This window comes from Ambystoma mexicanum, chromosome 7p (genome assembly GCF_040938575.1).
Source record: "Ambystoma mexicanum isolate Mex_15411 chromosome 7p, UKY_AmexF1_1, whole genome shotgun sequence".
NCBI classification, from domain to species: domain Eukaryota; kingdom Metazoa; phylum Chordata; class Amphibia; order Caudata; family Ambystomatidae; genus Ambystoma; species Ambystoma mexicanum.
The window spans coordinates 18,586,299-18,606,932 of record NC_090939.1 but is presented as its reverse complement, the minus strand read 5'-3'; the positions used below and the strand labels follow the sequence as shown (position 1 = coordinate 18,606,932).

The 20,634-nt window shown below is 52.6% G+C and overlaps 1 protein-coding gene across 1 annotated transcript in view; it reads right to left on the bottom strand.

Annotated features, from left to right (window-relative positions):
* The window catches only part of PDXK (pyridoxal kinase), a 664,932-nt gene that overhangs the window by 22,218 nt on the left and 622,080 nt on the right, over positions 1 to 20,634 (bottom strand). The window contains exon 8 of the mRNA XM_069635674.1: positions 19,195 to 19,306. Coding sequence (XP_069491775.1) covers positions 19,195 to 19,306 — 112 coding nt within the window. The remainder of the gene's footprint in view (positions 1 to 19,194; positions 19,307 to 20,634) is intronic.

Sequence of the window (20,634 nt, the reverse complement as noted above, 5' to 3'; positions counted from 1 at the left end):
AGAGAAGCCCCAGAGTGGGGAGGAAACAGAGAAGCCCCAGAGTGGGGAGGAAACAGAGAAGCCCCAGAGTGGGGAGGAAACAGAGAAGCCCCAGAGTGGGGAGGAAACAGAGAAGCCCCAGAGTGGGGAGGGAACCTGGAAGCCCTGCGATGGGGAGGGAACAGAGAAGCCCCAGAGTGGGGAGAGAACTGAGAAGCCCCAGAGTGGGGAAAGCGAAAGAAACAAGCCTCAGAGTGGAGAGAAAACCCGAGAAGCCACAGAGTGGGGAGAGACCCGAGAAGCCAGAGTGGGGAGAGACCCCAGAAGCCACAGAGTGGTGTGAAGAGGCAGGGATGAAACACTGCCACATATATTTATGGTTGTGGACAAAGACTTTTATTAAAATAAAAGAGGGTTTGGGAAAACACCTCTCTGACCATATTCTGTGGTGTTCTCCATCTGAAACAGAAACTAAGGATCAGAGGAAACAGAGAAGCCCCAGAGTGGGGAGGGAACAGAGGAACCCCAGAGTGGGGAGGGAACAGAGGAACCCCAGAGTGGGGAGGGAACCTAGAAGCCCTGCGATGGGGAGGGAACAGAGAAGACCCAGAGTGGGGAGGGAACAGAGGAACCCCAGAGTGGGGAGGGAACCTAGAAGCCCTGCGATGGGGAGGGAACAGAGAAGACCCAGAGTGGGGAGGGAACAGAGGAACCCCAGAGTGGGGAGGGAACCTAGAAGCCCTGCGATGGGGAGGGAACAGAGAAGCCCCAGAGTGGGGAGGGAACAGAGAAGCCCCAGAGTGGGGAGGGAACAGAGGAACCCCAGAGTGGGGAGGGAACAGAGGAACCCCAGAGTGGGGAGGGAACAGAGGAACCCCAGAGTGGGGAGGGAACCTAGAAGCCCTGCGATGGGGAGGAAACAGAGAAGCCCCAGAGTGGGGAGGGAACAGAGGAACCCCAGAGTGGGGAGGGAACAGAGGAACCCCAGAGTGGGGAGGGAACCTAGAAGCCCTGCGATGGGGAGGGAACAGAGAAGACCCAGAGTGGGGAGGGAACAGAGGAACCCCAGAGTGGGGAGGGAACCTAGAAGCCCTGCGATGGGGAGGGAACAGAGAAGCCCCAGAGTGGGGAGGGAACAGAGAAGCCCCAGAGTGGGGAGGGAACAGAGGAACCCCAGAGTGGGGAGGGAACAGAGGAACCCCAGAGTGGGGAGGGAACCTAGAAGCCCTGCGATGGGGAGGGAACAGAGAAGCCCCAGAGTGGGGAGGGAACAGAGGAACCCCAGAGTGGGGAGGGAACAGAGGAACCCCAGAGTGGGGAGGGAACCTAGAAGCCCCAGAGTGGGGAGGGAACAGAGAAGCCCCAGAGTGGGGAGGGAACAGAGGAACCCCAGAGTGGGGAGGGAACAGAGGAACCCCAGAGTGGGGAGGGAACAGAGGAACCCTAGTGTGGGGAGGGACCTAGAAGCCCTGCGATGGGGAGGGAACAGAGAAGCCCCAGAGTGGGGAGGGAACAGAGAAGCCCCAGAGTGGGGAGGGAACCTAGAAGCCCTGCGATGGGGAGGGAACAGAAAAGCCCCAGAGTGGGGAGGGAACAGAGAAGCCCCAGAGTGGGGAGGGAACAGAGAAGCCCCAGAATGGGGAGGGAACAGAGAAGCCCTAGATTGGGGAGGGAACAGAGGAACCGCAGAGTGGGGAGGGAACCTAGAAGCCCTGTGATGGGGAGGGAACAGAGAAGCCCCAGAGTGGGGAGGGAACCTAGGAGCCCTGCGATGGGGAGGGAACCTAGAAGCACTGCGATGGGGAGGGAACCTAGAAGCCCTGCGATGGGGAGGGAACCTAGAAGCCCTGCGATGGGGAGGGAACCTAGAAGCCCTGCAATGGGGAGGGAACCTAGAAGCCCCAGAGTGGGGAGGGAACAGAGAAGCCTCAGACTGGGGAGGGAACAGAGAAGCCCTGCAGTGGGTAGGACACAGAGAAGCCCTGCAGTGGGGAGAGAGAAAGAAACAAGCCCCAGAGTGGGGATGGAACACAGAAGACCCAGAGTGGGGAGGGAACAGAGAAGCCACAGAGTGGGGAGGGAACAGAGGAACCCCAGAGTGGGGAGGGAACCTAGAAGCCCTGCGATGGGGAGGGAACAGAGAAGCCCCAGAGTGGGGAGGGAACAGAGGAACCCCAGAGTGGGGAGGGAACCTAGAAGCCCTGCAATGGGGAGGGAACAGAGAAGCCCCAGAGTGGGGAGGGAACAGAGAAGCCCCAGAGTGGGGAGGGAACAGAGGAACCCCAGAGTGGGGAAGGAACAGAGGAACCCCAGAGTGGGGAGGGAACCTAGAAGCCCTGCGATGGGGAGGGAACAGAGAAGCCCCAGAGTGGGGAGGGAACAGAGGAACCCCAGAGTGGGGAGGGAACCTAGAAGCCCTGCGATGGGGAGGGAACAGAGAAGTCCCAGAGTGGGGAGGGAACAGAGGAACCCCAGAGTGGGGAGGGAACAGAGGAACCCCAGAGTGGGGAGGGAACCTAGAAGCCCTGCGATGGGGAGGGAACAGAGAAGCCCCAGAGTGGGGAGGGGACAGAGGAACCCCAGAGTGGGGAGGGGACAGAGGAACCCCAGAGTGGGGAGGGGACAGAGGAACCCCAGAGTGGGGAGGGAACCTAGAAGCCCTGCGATGGGGAGGGAACAGAGAAGCCCCAGAGTGGGGAGGGAACAGAGGAACCCCAGAGAGGGGAGGGAACCTAGAAGCCCTGCGATGGGGAGGGAACAGAGAAGCCCCAGAGTGGGGCGGGAACAGAGAAGCCCCAGAGTGGGGAGGGAACAGAGAAGCCCCAGAGTGGGGAAGGAACAGAGGAACCCCAGTGTGGGGAGGGAACCTAGAAGCCCTGCGATGGGGAGGGAACAGAGAAGCCCCAGAGTGGGGAGGGAACAGAGGAACCCCAGAGTGGGGAGGGAACAGAGGAACCCCAGAGTGGGGAGGGAACCTAGAAGCCCCATAGTGGGGAGGGAACAGAGAAGCCCCAGAGTGTGGAGGGAACAGAGGAACCCCAGAGTGGGGGAGGGAACAGAGGAACCCCACAGTGGGGAGGGAACAGAGGAACCCCACAGTGGGGAGGGAACCTGGAAGCCCTGCGATGGGGAGGGAACAGAGAAGCCCCAGAGTGGGGAGAGAACTGAGAAGCCCCAGAGTGGGGAAAGCGAAAGAAACAAGCCTCAGAGTGGAGAGAAAACCCGAGAAGCCACAGAGTGGGGAGAGACCCGAGAAGCCAGAGTGGGGAGAGACCCCAGAAGCCACAGAGTGGTGTGAAGAGGCAGGGATGAAACACTGCCACATATATTTATGGTTGTGGACAAAGACTTTTATTAAAATAAAAGAGGGTTTGGGAAAACACCTCTCTGACCATATTCTGTGGTGTTCTCCATCTGAAACAGAAACTAAGGATCAGAGGAAACAGAGAAGCCCCAGAGTGGGGAGGGAACAGAGGAACCCCAGAGTGGGGAGGGAACAGAGGAACCCCAGAGTGGGGAGGGAACCTAGAAGCCCTGCGATGGGGAGGGAACAGAGAAGACCCAGAGTGGGGAGGGAACAGAGGAACCCCAGAGTGGGGAGGGAACCTAGAAGCCCTGCGATGGGGAGGGAACAGAGAAGACCCAGAGTGGGGAGGGAACAGAGGAACCCCAGAGTGGGGAGGGAACCTAGAAGCCCTGCGATGGGGAGGGAACAGAGAAGCCCCAGAGTGGGGAGGGAACAGAGAAGCCCCAGAGTGGGGAGGGAACAGAGGAACCCCAGAGTGGGGAGGGAACAGAGGAACCCCAGAGTGGGGAGGGAACAGAGGAACCCCAGAGTGGGGAGGGAACCTAGAAGCCCTGCGATGGGGAGGAAACAGAGAAGCCCCAGAGTGGGGAGGGAACAGAGGAACCCCAAAGTGGGGAGGGAACAGAGGAACCCCAGAGTGGGGAGGGAACCTAGAAGCCCTGCGATGGGGAGGGAACAGAGAAGACCCAGAGTGGGGAGGGAACAGAGGAACCCCAGAGTGGGGAGGGAACCTAGAAGCCCTGCGATGGGGAGGGAACAGAGAAGCCCCAGAGTGGGGAGGGAACAGAGAAGCCCCAGAGTGGGGAGGGAACAGAGGAACCCCAGAGTGGGGAGGGAACAGAGGAACCCCAGAGTGGGGAGGGAACCTAGAAGCCCTGCGATGGGGAGGGAACAGAGAAGCCCCAGAGTGGGGAGGGAACAGAGGAACCCCAGAGTGGGGAGGGAACAGAGGAACCCCAGAGTGGGGAGGGAACCTAGAAGCCCCAGAGTGGGGAGGGAACAGAGAAGCCCCAGAGTGGGGAGGGAACAGAGGAACCCCAGAGTGGGGAGGGAACAGAGGAACCCCAGAGTGGGGAGGGAACAGAGGAACCCCAGTGTGGGGAGGGACCTAGAAGCCCTGCGATGGGGAGGGAACAGAGAAGCCCCAGAGTGGGGAGGGAACAGAGAAGCCCCAGAGTGGGGAGGGAACCTAGAAGCCCTGCGATGGGGAGGGAACAGAAAAGCCCCAGAGTGGGGAGGGAACAGAGAAGCCCCAGAGTGGGGAGGGAACAGAGAAGCCCCAGAATGGGGAGGGAACAGAGAAGCCCTAGATTGGGGAGGGAACAGAGGAACCGCAGAGTGGGGAGGGAACCTAGAAGCCCTGTGATGGGGAGGGAACAGAGAAGCCCCAGAGTGGGGAGGGAACCTAGGAGCCCTGCGATGGGGAGGGAACCTAGAAGCACTGCGATGGGGAGGGAACCTAGAAGCCCTGCGATGGGGAGGGAACCTAGAAGCCCTGCGATGGGGAGGGAACCTAGAAGCCCTGCAATGGGGAGGGAACCTAGAAGCCCCAGAGTGGGGAGGGAACAGAGAAGCCTCAGACTGGGGAGGGAACAGAGAAGCCCTGCAGTGGGTAGGACACAGAGAAGCCCTGCAGTGGGGAGAGAGAAAGAAACAAGCCCCAGAGTGGGGATGGAACACAGAAGACCCAGAGTGGGGAGGGAACAGAGAAGCCACAGAGTGGGGAGGGAACAGAGGAACCCCAGAGTGGGGAGGGAACCTAGAAGCCCTGCGATGGGGAGGGAACAGAGAAGCCCCAGAGTGGGGAGGGAACAGAGGAACCCCAGAGTGGGGAGGGAACCTAGAAGCCCTGCAATGGGGAGGGAACAGAGAAGCCCCAGAGTGGGGAGGGAACAGAGAAGCCCCAGAGTGGGGAGGGAACAGAGGAACCCCAGAGTGGGGAAGGAACAGAGGAACCCCAGAGTGGGGAGGGAACCTAGAAGCCCTGCGATGGGGAGGGAACAGAGAAGCCCCAGAGTGGGGAGGGAACAGAGGAACCCCAGAGTGGGGAGGGAACCTAGAAGCCCTGCGATGGGGAGGGAACAGAGAAGTCCCAGAGTGGGGAGGGAACAGAGGAACCCCAGAGTGGGGAGGGAACAGAGGAACCCCAGAGTGGGGAGGGAACCTAGAAGCCCTGCGATGGGGAGGGAACAGAGAAGCCCCAGAGTGGGGAGGGGACAGAGGAACCCCAGAGTGGGGAGGGGACAGAGGAACCCCAGAGTGGGGAGGGGACAGAGGAACCCCAGAGTGGGGAGGGAACCTAGAAGCCCTGCGATGGGGAGGGAACAGAGAAGCCCCAGAGTGGGGGGGGAACAGAGGAACCCCAGAGAGGGGAGGGAACCTAGAAGCCCTGCGATGGGGAGGGAACAGAGAAGCCCCAGAGTGGGGCGGGAACAGAGAAGCCCCAGAGTGGGGAGGGAACAGAGAAGCCCCAGAGTGGGGAAGGAACAGAGGAACCCCAGTGTGGGGAGGGAACCTAGAAGCCCTGCGATGGGGAGGGAACAGAGAAGCCCCAGAGTGGGGAGGGAACAGAGGAACCCCAGAGTGGGGAGGGAACAGAGGAACCCCAGAGTGGGGAGGGAACCTAGAAGCCCCATAGTGGGGAGGGAACAGAGAAGCCCCAGAGTGTGGAGGGAACAGAGGAACCCCAGAGTGGGGGAGGGAACAGAGGAACCCCACAGTGGGGAGGGAACAGAGGAACCCCACAGTGGGGAGGGAACAGAGAAGCCCCAGAGTGTGGAGGGAACAGAGAAGCCCCAGAGTGGGGAGGGAACAGAGGAACCCCAGAGTGGGGAGGGAACAGAGGAACCCCAGAGTGGGGAGGGAACCTAAAAGCCCTGCGATGGGGAGGGAACAGAGAAGCCCCAGAGTGGGGAGGGAACAGAGAAGCCCCAGAGTGGGGAGGGAACAGAGAAGCCCCAGAGTGGGGAGGGAACATAGGAGCCCCAGAGTGGGGAGGGAACCTAGAAGCCCTGCGATGGGGAGGGAACCTAGAAGCCCTGCGATGGGGAGGGAACCTAGAAGCCCTGCGATGGGGAGGGAACCTAGAAGCCCCAGAGTGGGGAGGGAACAGAGACGCCCCAGACTGGGGAGGGAACAGAGAAGCCCTGCAGTGGGTAGGGCACAGAGAAGCCCTGCAGTGGGGAGAGAGAAAGAAACAAGCCCCAGAGTGGGGATGGAACACAGAAGACCCAGAGTGGGGAGGGAACAGAGAAGCCACAGAGTGGGAAGGAAACAGAGAAGACCCAGAGTGGGAAGGGAACAGAGAAGCCCCAGAGTGGGGAGGGAACAGAGAAGCCCCAGAGTGGGAAGGAAACAGAGAAGCCCAGAATGGGGAGGAAACAGAGAAGCCCAGAATGGTGAGGAAACAGAGAAGCCCAGAATGGGGAGGAAACAGAGAAGCCCAGAATGGGGAGGAAACAGAGCAGCCCCAGGGTGGGGAGATTGAATTTGGAGTGTCTCAGAGTGGGGATGAAAGGGAGAAACCCCAGAGTGGGGAGTGGTAATGAGTGATAAGGAGCAGGGCACCAGAGTGGGGAAGGGACTGGAAGAACTCTAAGTAGGGGAGCAAGAAAGACTGAAGTGTTTTGTAAGGGAGAAGGACTGTGAGAAACCTATAGTGGGATGAAAGACAAAGAACTGGCTGGAGTCCCAGACAGCCCCCTAGCAGGATACAAACTTTATGACTAACTGTAAACATAGGCACGGGTCTATGGTAATGAGAACCTGGGGTGGGGGTCAGAAGCCAGCAGCACTCCCTTTCATTGGGCAGTTCCCAAATCATGTGTCTATTTGTTATTTCCTTTTGAGAGGTAAGGGCAGGAACTATGTTACATTAGGATTCTGGAGCAAGCACTTTACTTCTGTTTAGATCTCCTGACATTCTGATGTTCTACTTCAGAGTAGGGTTGGAGTTGTGGTTTTACGGAGATATTAAACCTTAAAGTCTTCATAATCATGCTTCCACTTTTTCCTTTTGATCTGACCTACTACACAACCTACAGCCCATGAAACCATTCCCGCTGTTCTTCAGCCCAAAGTGAGAGCCCAGCAGGCACGGAACAGTGGAAGAAGGGATCACCACAATACCCTGACCTGATTATCAGGAAACGTGAAACACATGGGCAGGTGGTGGAACCATTAGGTAATAGTCAATCACGATACAGAGCCAAAAAGGGAAACAGACCCAGCAACCAGAGCAGCCTGCACTTTCAGCACCTGCAGAAAAAGAGGCAGAAACGTCCAGTTATGAGGCTCTTCCACAGAGGAAGTGTTACTGCAACAGAGACAGGCAGAGATATAGGGTGGGAGGTGACCAAGCCCAAGCCATATAGGCCACACTGAGAGTGAGCTAAGAAACAGAATACGCCACACACAGAGCTAGAAAATGGCAGGTGGCCACGCCAAATAGGCTACAGAAAGAGAGAGAGATAGCTAGGAGGCAGGAGACGGACAAGCAAACAGAAAAAACACACAAAAAAGTTTATAAGCAGCTAAGAAGCAGGAAGTGGACAAGTAAAATATGTTGCACTGAGAGGGAGTAAGAAACACAAGTTGTGGCAGCGAAACAGGCCTAAAAGAGGGCGAAGATGTGGGAGGCTCCAAGCCAGACAGGCCACACAAAGCGAGCGGTGTGAAGCAGGAGGCAGCCAAGCTAAATATGGCAGAGAGAACTCTGAAAAGCTTAGAAGCAGAACGTGGCAAAGCTAATCGGCGCACTGAGACAGCGTTAAGCAGCAGGAGGTGGGTAAGTCATATCTGCCACGCTGTAGAAAGCGTAAGGCTTATATGGAAGTCTAGATCAAAAAGCCTTGATGGAGCTGCAGACCCACCAACACAACTAAACAAGTGTTCAATCCGAGTGAATGGGTAGACAAACTCCTACTGAGTACACCGGTGGGGGCGATTCCGTCCCTAAACACTAAGAATAGCCCCTGGAGCAAGAGGGGAACCTACAGATCTTGCCCTGGGAAAACCCATGGGACAAGAGGGGTATGATACAGCGCTTTCCCTGGTAGCAGTTCTACGGCCATCCCTACAGACTTAGGGACAGGGTAAAGACAAAGGCACACACCCCGGGAGACTTGTGTGGACACGATCCAAACATTAGTGCTTTAGAAAAAGGTTCCCGTTCACTATTTTCTGCGGTTAAGCCCTGGTGGCCATAGCTTGTGTGAAGAATCCTGCGGATCCCTCACTGAAGCCTTGCCTAGAGTCTCCTCCCAGGTGGCCAGCCGAGGCAGACGCTTCCTGATCCAAACACTGGGGGTTGTGTACTGCGGCAGGATCCCCTGGGTGGAGACAGGGCCCAGGGTAGTGAGGGGATTCCATGGGATGAGACACAGGGCCTCATTACGAGTCCGGCGGTAACCTGCCGGTTTTTCTGGCTCGGTTACCGCCGGACTCGTATTACCATTCCGCCTCTGTGATTCCCGGAATTACCGGGGCATTACAACCCTGGTGACTCAGGAATTACGGAGGCAGAATTCGGTAAATCCCCATTTCCATTGAGTCCAATAGGACTCAATGGGAATGGGGACCATGGAAACACTGGCACCATCTCGTGATGGTGCCGGTGTTCACGTCCGCCTGCAGGCGGGCAGTGTTAAACCCGCCAGGTCAGACCTGGCGGGAATGACACCTCCGCCTGCATGACTCGAGATCACCCGGTATGGAAACAACGGTGGTCGCGGCGGGTTTAACGCCACCGTTATTTCCATACCGGGTGACTCGTAATGAGGCCCACAGTATTTTTCCACTGACAGGGAGATTCTTACCACTATGCCAGAAGAGGTTAAGGCTTAGTGTCATGTTAATGTCTTTCAACCTCCTATTCAATCAAAGGTGATGAACCCTAAGGTTGTAACACCAAAGCATATTATACCAAAAGAAAGAATCTTTGTTATCCCCAAAATCAAATGCCCTCCTCAGTACCAAAGTTACACTTCCAGGAATAGTGAACATGTCTTCTATAAATCATCTTCCTCTAACAAAGTTAAAACCTACAGCCCCTATGTTGAAATTAGTAAGGGAATTGAATTTACCCTTAAAAACACACATGAAGTAGAAAACCCAACAGTAAGAAAGTGAACTACATGTCCCAGAATCCTATAGTGACTGAGAGGAAGAAGAGGGCTGACGAAGCATGTAGATGTAGAGGACAGGCAATAATGCCTAACCGCTGTTACGAGGGTCAGGCAATTGACATTAATGGTTTGCAGCCTACGATGTATAAAAGGCTGCAGCAGGAGAGGGAAGAAGGAAGGAGCTGGAGCAGGAATTGGAAGGCTGGCAATAGTAGCAGAAGTAGAAGAGCACAGGGCTGGCAATTCATGAGGAAGTGTGAACACTTAAGGGACGCCGGGATGTGGGGACAGCAGATTTCACCTGCAAGTTCTGAGAGTGCCCTGTGTTCACAAATCCTGTGTTGCTGTGACTGCACTTAGAAAGACGTGTTGAGGGTGGAGGTTTTCCTAGGTGCTCCTAGTGGCTGTAATTGCACAGCTGTGACCGTGCTGAAGCCAGAAGCCTATAGCAGAAAGAAATCCAAGGGACAGAGGAGTGAAGGAGACTACCAGTTGGCATGACCAGACCGAGACACTTGTGGTGCAGAAGGGTGTGGGTCCAAAGGGTGCCCAAAGCCGTAATAGAAGTGGAAGAAGTCAGACAGGTGAAACAGCCCGCAACCGCAGTGTTCCTAGAGCCGGTGAGTGAAGCTCGGCGTTAAAGTTCACTCCGATAACCTTGACGGTAACTGTTGACTTGCGTAAGAGTAAAACCGAGTACAAGCTGTTAGTCGTTATGAAAAGTATTACTAACGATGGAAATCTATCACGCACACTTCTAGTGAATGCCACAGGCTTGCGTATGAAGAAAAGCATTTCATTCCCCATTGTTGAACTATTACTGTTGCCAGAGTGGTCGTGTGTCTCCAATACAAGAGGTACCTCTTGCTAAAACATTCCGAAAACTCTAACCTTGACTTTCACAATTGTTACAAGTCCTTGCAGCATCAAAGCAGGGTCGCGTGTGGCCAATTGTGATTGCCGGCAGGAGTTAGAAAGTTTTTGTGTGATATTATGTGGGAATACAATCACTGGCAGTTATTTAAGGTTAAATATTTATCTTAAAGAGTGGTCGCATGTGCCTAAATCTGGGTTTATGGTCTTTCCATCTAAAACTTTCCAACAAAAGTTTTTGCATCGAAAACCCAACCATCGAAAATATTTGCATCGCATGCATTTATTTGTATTTTTGGGTGGGGGGTTTGGTCGCCTCCCAACCTCCCGTTTTTTACCCTTAAAAACCCACCCCAACAAAAATGACCCTTTACCCATTACATATATGCATTTGATGCATATATTTTCGATGGATAGGTTTTGATGGAAACGGTTTTGTTGGAAACCTTTTTGATGGAAACACTAGATACCCTAAATCTGTTTCTCCTTTGAAGACAAGCTTGTAACATTAAGAACAATTATTCTTTAAACCCAGAAGTTGTACTAATAAGAACAAGAATTACCCAAGCCAAGATGCAACTCCCCTTTCTATTGCGAAGCAAACCCTGTTTAAATCGATCCATCTGATCTGCGAAGTTGTTAAAGGTCCACTGTCCTCTGATACAAGTGTGACATTGTTATCTGAAGGTGAAAGTGTGGCAATACAGCTTCAGGGTAGGTACTGGAACCAAGAAGGTGCGAATAAAGCTGGTCAAGGGAGCTGGGTGCTTGTAAGAAGACTGAACAAATAATCTGTAATGCTGTGACTGCTGAAGTTGAGAGAAAGTCAGTCTTGAAGCAAAGGCAGTTTATACCTGTGGCAGTAAGAGACTGCCCTTTTCTTTCAGCATAGGAAAGAAGAGTGCCTTGCCTACCCGTGGATGTCAGAGTCTTGTCTTTAAAATGCCTAACAATTCTGAAGTATAAAGTTGAAGCAGAAATACCAGAACTGTGGTTGTGTATAACACTCAGTGGATATTAAATTGAAGTTGGTTGAGGTAGTTGCATACTGTGGAACAAAGGAGTCTGTTCCCACGGTAACAGTATTAGAAGGGTGGTTGTCAAGAGGAAAGCAACAATCCAAAAAGAAGAATCCTGACAATTATACCAAAAAACACTGCAAAGGTCATAACCATTTCTGTTTTGCTAAAGTCACCCCGAGTGGGACGGGTATGCCCAGACGTGGGTCCCGAGTCTGCCGGGCCTAGAGACCCAAGCTACTCCTCACTGATGATGCCCAACAAGGCTGAAACATGTCTGGGGATGCTTGTGGTCTCATGCAGAAGGGATGTGACCTAGCAGTTCGGGCTGGACTGCTCCTTTTGGGGTAGGACCAAGCCTGATTTGCATATGGATTTTCCTCTTTTGTAATGGCTTGGCAGGCTGAAAAACGATGGTCTGGAGGGTTGCCCAGAGCTTTGCCCGTGGTTATGATTCATTCAAAACCTTCCAGCCATCACGTTTCTGTTTTGCTAAAGTCACCCCGAGTAGGACGGGTATGCCCAGACGTGGGTCCCGAGTCTGCCGGGCCCAGAGACCCAAGCTACTCCTCACTGATGATGCCCAACAAGGCTGAAACATGTCTGGGGATGCTTGTGGTCTCATGCAGAAGGGATGTGACCTAGCAGTTCGGGCTGGACTGCTCCTTTTGGGGTAGGACCAAGCCTGATTTGCATATGGATTTTCCCCTTTTGTAATGGCTTGGCAGGCTGAAAAACGATGGTCTGGAGGGTTGCCCAGAGCTTTGCCCGTGGTTATGATTCATTCAAAACCTTCCAGCCATCACGTTTCTGTTTTGCTAAAGTCACCCCGAGTGGGACGGGTATGCCCAGACGTGGGTCCCGAGTCTGCCGGGCCTAGAGACCCAAGCTACTCCTCACTGATGATGCCCAACAAGGCTGAAACATGTCTGGGGATGCTTGTGGTCTCATGCAGAAGGGATGTGACCTAGCAGTTCGGGCTGGACTGCTCCTTTTGGGGTAGGACCAAGCCTGATTTACATATGGATTTTCCCCTTTTGTAATGGCTTGGCAGGCTAAAAAACGATAGTCTGGAGGGTTGCCCAGAGCTTTGCCCGTGGTTATGATTCATTCAAAACCTTCCAGCCATCACGTTTCTGTTTTGCTAAAGTCACCCCGAGTGGGACGGGTATGCCCAGACGTGGGTCCCGAGTCTGCCGGGCCTAGAGACCCAAGCTACTCCTCACTGATGATGCCCAACAAGGCTGAAACATGTCTGGGGATGCTTGTGGTCTCATGCAGAAGGGATGTGACCTAGCAGTTCGGGCTGGACTGCTCCTTTTGGGGTAGGACCAAGCCTGATTTGCATATGGATTTTCCCCTTTTGTAATGGCTTGGCAGGCTGAAAAACGATGGTCTGGAGGGTTGCCCAGAGCTTTGCCCGTGGTTATGATTCATTCAAAACCTTCCAGCCATCACGTTTCTGTTTTGCTAAAGTCACCCCGAGTGGGACGGGTATGCCCAGACGTGGGTCCCGAGTCTGCCGGGCCTAGAGACCCAAGCTACTCCTCACTGATGATGCCCAACAAGGCTGAAACATGTCTGGGGATGCTTGTGGTCTCATGCAGAAGGGATGTGACCTAGCAGTTCGGGCTGGACTGCTCCTTTTGGGGTAGGACCAAGCCTGATTTGCATATGGATTTTCCCCTTTTGTAATGGCTTGGCAGGCTGAAAAACGATGGTCTGGAGGGTTGCCCAGAGCTTTGCCCGTGGTTATGATTCATTCAAAACCTTCCAGCCATCACGTTTCTGTTTTGCTAAAGTCACCCCGAGTGGGACGGGTATGCCCAGACGTGGGTCCCGAGTCTGCCGGGCCTAGAGACCCAAGCTACTCCTCACTGATGATGCCCAACAAGGCTGAAACATGTCTGGGGATGCTTGTGGTCTCATGCAGAAGGGATGTGACCTAGCAGTTCGGGCTGGACTGCTCCTTTTGGGGTAGGACCAAGCCTGATTTGCATATGGATTTTCCCCTTTTGTAATGGCTTGGCAGGCTGAAAAACGATGGTCTGGAGGGTTGCCCAGAGCTTTGCCCGTGGTTATGATTCATTCAAAACCTTCCAGCCATCACGTTTCTGTTTTGCTAAAGTCACCCCGAGTGGGACGGGTATGCCCAGACGTGGGTCCCGAGTCTGCCGGGCCTAGAGACCCAAGCTACTCCTCACTGATGATGCCCAACAAGGCTGAAACATGTCTGGGGATGCTTGTGGTCTCATGCAGAAGGGATGTGACCTAGCAGTTCGGGCTGGACTGCTCCTTTTGGAGTAGGACCAAGCCTGATTTGCATATGGATTTTCCCCTTTTGTAATGGCTTGGCAGGCTGAAAAACGATGGTCTGGAGGGTTGCCCAGAGCTTTGCCCGTGGTTATGATTCATTCAAAACCTTCCAGCCATCACGTTTCTGTTTTGCCATAACCATTTGTGAACTTTTCAATCTATTCTTTCAACTGTGGCAAAACTATCTTGGAAAGAAGATATCCAGGATTAACATTGGTGCTATTTTCTTGCCTGGAATTGGAAGGGGATCATTTGAACTGAAAGCTGAAGAACTGTTACTAGTGGATTTTTGTTGCATGTGTAACTTATAAGAACTGGTTCAAGACTTTACTTTTCCTTTTGAACATTTGGGGAAATTGACTCTGGACAGGTGAAGGCTATCCAAATTGCTGGTTATTTGTTGTTAACTCTTTAATGGTGTTCATTTTTTCTAATTTTTTTTATTTTATTTGCTTGTAGTTTATTTCAAACCTTTGCCACATCGTAGACAAAATTTAAAACAGAATTACAATGGACACAAAAGCAAGAAAGAAGAGAAAGGAGAGAAAAAAGAAAAAAGAAAAGAAGTAAGACTAGAGAATGACAAAAACTATAAAAGCGAGAGACACCACATCTTAGATTCTGCCCTTATAACATTATCAGTGTAAGAAAGTGGCAGAAGGACAGAACAAGATTGTGTTAACTTGTGAAACTACCCAAATAAGAAAGAGTTGCATTAAGTGAATAAAAGATCAGTTCAAAATACATGTCAGGATGGGGGATTTGCATTCTAATCTTGAATAGCCTCTACCCCCCTTCTCTTAGCAGTCCATTATTTTTCATGCATTAAGCTTATATATATATATACATATGTTGTTTTCTTTCCCATGTATCCACTGTAAATATCTCTTGCAACATTTTTGTTAGTGCAAAAATCAGACCGCAATTTTGTCCCTTGCTGAGTTTATACCACGAGCTGTCGACATGCGTTAGAATAAAGTCTTTCATGCAGGTGCCCAGATACCTCGTTCTCAATGTTCCAAGATGTGTACACAACAGAACCATATGTTTTAAGGTTTCGTTAGCACCTTGGCAATGTTGTGTATTGTTTACTTTGAATGTTTTGTTGCTTAGTGTGAGGGCCAGTTTGTTTATGTTAAGAGTTATTCCCTTCGCCTTTAGACCAGTTAGGGAATTCCCTGATAGAGTAGGATAGAGTAGGATAGAGTAGGATAGAGTAGGATTAGTGAGGATTTATTTGAAACCGTTTTCTTTAATAAAATGTGTAATTTTGAGAAAACCAAAAGCCGTTGTCTGCCTCGCATTACTGATCCCTCACATAATCCTATGTTTGTGTGTAATTGTGGGTGTTCTGTTGATCACCTTGTGACATACCTCAATCTATGAATGCAGAAGAACTCTCTGCAAAGGGGGAGGAGGGGGCCTAGATTGTATTCACAGCATGTGCAAATCACATGAAGTAGTGTACTTCCAAGAACCTGCTCTCTTGAAGACCTCGCCCCAAACACCTTGACAGATGATCAACAGTTCAAAACGTGAAGCACTCTCTGATCTGTGCCAGAGTGACATCCACGCCGACAGACTTCATAAGCGGCTCCAAGTTTTGAAATGGAACATTGAAAAGGCCCTAGAACCTCCTTTATTCTTCTGACCCACTGGGCGGGACAAACAGCACCACGAGCCTAAGATTGGAGGGAAATGAGTGAGAAATCGTCAACAACGCTCTACCTAATAGCCTCCATTACCAGACGAGTGTGTTAGTGGTCGTCATTATCTCGGCCAGATTACACGCGAGAGATCAATAGATCCTGGTGCTCACACTGCGCCAAATACGGATCGCCTCTGGCACGCCGGCAGCTCCAGTAAAAGACTCTGCGATCTATCACCCATTGGCTGTACCATATGGAGGCCTCTGGGAACCTGTGAAGCAAAACAACCACTCCCACCACAAAGACCACACAGTGGCTGTCACGCCACCAGGAATCTCGCTGCGTGTCTCAAACAGCCACCAGACCCCTTTTCGCACCTTTCACTGATCCCTTCATCCTCTGGTCAATATTGATGCAATGTTGTGTATATCACTCTGCCATCTGGACCTCTGGATTCATCTACTACTGGCAATGTTGTGTACATCGCTCTGCCATCTGGACCTCTGCAGTCCTCTGCTACTGGCAATGTTGTGTACATCGCTCTGCCATCTGGACCTCTGGATTCCTCTGCTACTGGCAATGTTGTGTACATCGCTCTGCCATCTGGTCCTCTGGAGTCATCTACTACTGGCAATGTTGTGTACATCGCTCTGCCATCTGGACCTCTGGAGTCCTCTGCTACTGGCAATGTTGTGTACATCGCTCTGCCATCTGGACCTCTGGAGTCCTCTGCTACTGGCAATGTTGTGTACATCGCTCTGCCATCTGGACCTCTGGAGTCCTCTGCTACTGGCAATGTTGTGTACATCGCTCTGCTATCTGGACCTCTGGATTCCTCTGCTGCTGGCAATGTTGTGTACATCGCTCTGCCATCTGGACCTCTGGATTCCTCTGCTGCTGGCAATGTTGTGTACATCGCTCTGCCATCTGGACCCCTGGATTCCCCTGCTACTGGCAATGTTGTGTACATCGCTCTGCCATCTGGACCTCTGGCGTCCTCTGCTACTGGCAATGTTGTGTACATCGCTCTGCCATCTGGACCTCTGGAGTCCTCTGCTACTGGCAATGTTGTGTACATCGCTCTGCCATCTGGACCTCTGGACCTCTGGAGTCCTCTGCTACTGGCAATGTTGTGTACATCGCTCTGCTATCTGGACCTCTGGATTCCTCTGCTGCTGGCAATGTTGTGTACATCGCTCTGCCATCTGGACCTCTGGATTCCTCTGCTGCTGGCAATGTTGTGTACATCGCTCTGCCATCTGGACCTCTGGAGTCCTCTGCTACTGGCAATGTTGTGTACATCGCTCTGCCATCTGGACCTCTGGATTCCTCTGCTACTGGCAATGTTGTGTACATCGCTCTGCCATCTGGACCTCTGGATTTCTCTGCTACTGGCAATGTTGTGTACATCGCTCTGCTATCTGGACCTCTGGATTCCTCTGCTACTGGCAATGTTGTGTACATCGCTCTGCCATCTGGACCTCTGGAGTCCTCTGCTACTGGCAATGTTGTGTACATCGCTCTGCCATCTGGACCTCTGGATTCCTCTGCTACTGGCAATGTTGTGTACATCGCTCTGCCACCTGGACCTCTGGATTCCTCTGCTGCTGCCAATGTTGTGTACACCGCTCTGCCATCTCGACCTCTGGGTTCTTCTGCTGCTGGCAATGTTGTGTACACCGTTCTGCCATCTGGACCTCTGGGTTCTTCTGCTGCTGGCAATGTTGTGTACACCGTTCTGCCATCTGGACCTCTGGATTCTTCTGCTACTGGCAATGTTGTGTACATCGCTCTGCCATCTGGACCTCTGATTTCCTCTGCTGCTGGCAATGTTGTGTACATCGCTCTGCCATCTGGACCTCTGGATTCCTCTGCTGCTGGCAATGTTGTGTACACAGCTCTGGCATCTGGACCTCTGGATTCTTCTGCTGCTGGCAATGTTGTGTACACCGTTCTGCCATCTGGACCTCTGGATTCCTCTGCTGCTGGCAATTTTGTGTACATCGCTCTGCCATCTGGACCTCTGGATTCCTCTGCTACTGGCAATGTTGTGTACATCGCTCTAGCATCTGGACCTCTGGATTCCTCTGCTACTGGCAATGTTGTGTACACCGCTCTGGCATCTGGACCTCTGGATTCCTCTGCTACTGGCAATGTTGTGTATATCGCTCTGCCATCTGGACCTCTGGATTCCTCTGCTACTGGCAATGTTGTGAACATCGCTCTGCCATCTGGACCTCTGGATTACTCTGCTACTGGCAATGTTGTGTACATCGCTCTGCCATCTGGACCTATGGATTCCTCTGCTGCTGGCAATGTTGTGTACATTGCTCTGCCATCTGGACCTGTGGATTCCTCTGCTGCTGGCAATGTTGTGTACATCGCTCTGCCATCTGGACCTCTGGATTCCTCTGCTGCTGGCAATGTTCTGTACATCGCTGCGCCATCTGGACCTCTGGATTCCTCTGCTACTGGCAATGTTGTGTACACCGCTCTGGCATCTGGACCTCTGGATTCCTCTGCTACTGGCAATGTTGTGTACATTGCTCTGCCATCTGGACCCCTGGATTCCCCTGCTACTGGCAATGTTGTATACATCGCTCTGCCATCTGGACCTCTGGATTCCTCTGCTGCTGCCAATGTTGTGTACATCGCTCTGCCATCTGGACCTCTGGATTCCTCTGCTACTGGCAATGTCGTTTTCTTGTAAGAGACTGCTACGAGGAATGGCCTCTTGGCACTATTCTGCTGTGCATCATAACTGTGAGTGGTGTGATACAGGGGGCCTCAGAGGTCAAGGGCAGTCTATTCCGGAGCACTGGTGCCTGAGCTGAGAATCACACGGCTGCCAGTCTTCATCCATAGAACCTTAGAGTCTGAAAAATGACTGTGGAGAACCACACAATCAGACATGAAAGGGAGCAGCATATTTATGATAAAGATAGCCTCACCCTCCTAGGGACAGGCAGCCATTAGTGTGACTGCTGTGTGGGCGCACTATGCTTGTGATGTGCAAGATTCGACAGTAGACGTGCAGCTGGATCATCAGACAGGCTGGTGGTCCCAAGTACAGACTCGCCGTATGGTGGAGACAGAGGACAAATGAGAGACCCCGTGGGTTCCGTCACACAGGAAAACAGACCAGACTACACTACACAAGGGGGGAGACCAAAAGGCCAAGGGGGCTAGCCCATCACACAGAGCTCAGTTTGAGATTAGGCCAAGCTTAAGAAACGAAGGCCCATCCAGCGGGCTATTGCCTTCAACCTGCAGATGTAGGGTGTGACCTATGCCCTGGTTTAAGGATGATTTATAAACCATCTACAAAGCTACAACAACCACTAAAAGAGAGGAAGGTCACATAAATGAATGGCGCTAGCCTGTGGGAGCCCCGCGCACAAAAGGCAAACATTTACAGTGGAATGGGAGGTGGGCAAGGGGCAGTTTGAGGGCAGGGGTCAGACTTGGGCAGGTGGATAGTATGATTAGTGTTTCTTTTTTTGAATTATTAATCCTTGATTTCGTGAAGGTACCCAGTGATAAACGACACTGCTTCAAGGCGCCAATCCTGCTTATGAGTGATATTATGATCAGAACAACTTGGGCCGGGCAAGGGGGTGTGTCTCCCATACACCTTCATAACCCCGCCCTGCATTATATAACCCTCTCAGTGCTGTGATGTACTGTTCCCAGAAATGTCCACAGAAATCCCTACACACTATACAAACCAATGAAGGAGCACAGTAATTGGTCAGACAGTGCTCAGCTGCTGGCCACAGCTTTCTTATTTATAAAGCACTCCATGCAGTAAGTAAAACCAAATAGGAGGCAGTGCACAAGTAACACACAGCTGGCACGTGCGCAAGTAGGGAGATGGAAGGGAAACTCCAAGGTGGGGGCTTGGGGCCAGGCGTTGAGGCACATACTTTTCCTCTGGCTACCCAGAGCCATCAGGTAGTCTTCACCCAAGGAGGCGGGCAGGTCAGAGCTGGTGATCACCACCATTCGTGGTCCCCTGGCATGCAGCAAGTCCATCACCTACAAAACAGACGAGATTTGTGAGCGACGCATGTCCTGGCCATCTGCCTACAAAGAAGAAACATGTTCAGGGTCTTGTGTAAATTAATAACCACAGTTTATTGAACACCCCTGAACAAAGGCATATGAGGGCCATGTGCCAACCCCTACCCAGAGCATGTGCCCATTGGGACAGGGTCAGGGTTCTGATCCTGGCAGGAGGCGACGGGGACCCCCTCTCAACCTGGAGCAGGACACCTACCAGGGTACTTGGCAGAGCCAGTCCTGCCCCAGATGCTGGCTGAGGGAGTCCCGTCTACATGTGCCTGTTTGAATGCACCAAATATAATTTCTGCTTGTCCCACACCTGCTGTGCAACATATTGGCACGTGTTTCTCTTTATGTCCCATAGGACTACAGCTACCAGAAGTCTTTGTGGTGGAGCTCCGATTCCAGTGATCACAGGGGAGGGGAGACAGCAGCAAGCAGGGATGCAGTGGAGCACCACGCAAGTCCTACTGGCAATCTAGACGCTCTCTTCAACGCGGACGCACACCTTGAAATGACGGTGCAGCGAAGCGTGGAGGAGAATTAGTGAAGGGACATGCAAGGTGCGCTATTGGCTGGTGAGCGAAAGTGTTAGTTGGCTGTGAGTGCATGTAAGGTTAGTGGGTGAGACGAAGGGAGAGGGTAGAAGGTGTGAGGGGGTTGGGAAACGTGACAGAGTGAAAGGAGGGCAACGGGAAGGAGTGGGAGCATAGTGCAATGTAGCGGGAGGAGATTACTGCAGCAGGAGGAGAGTGTAGTGTAGCGGGAGGCGAGTACTGCAGCAGGAGGAGAGTGTAGTGTAGCAGGAGGAGAGTACTGCAGCAGGAGGAGAGTGTAGTGTAGCGGGAGGAGAGTACTGCAGTAGGAGAAGAGTGTAGTGTAGTAGGAGAGAGAGGAAAGTGTTGGGCGGAGAGACTAGTGGAGAGAGTGTGAAAAAGTAGTGGAGTATTAGGAGTGTGGCGAAGCGAGTGGAGAGAGTAATGGAGAGTAGTTGGAGTTGAGAGTAGTAGGGAGTAGCAGTAAGTAGGAATAGAGGACAAAGAGAGAAACATTGGAGGGGCAGGAGAGAGAGAGTGAGAAAGAAGAACAAGTTACTTCTTACCTTGTAACGTTCTTTCGACGGGATGTTCCTCCGACGTATTCCTCATCTTAGATATCTCCTTCCAGCTCTGCTGGCCTCGGAAAAATTTTTCTCTAGAGGGCGCTGCGCGTCGACGTCCTCCGAGTCGATGTCCCTCGACAGCCGCCGTATCGACGCTCGACATCATCCTGCCTATAAAGGCCGCGCGCAGCGTCCGTTG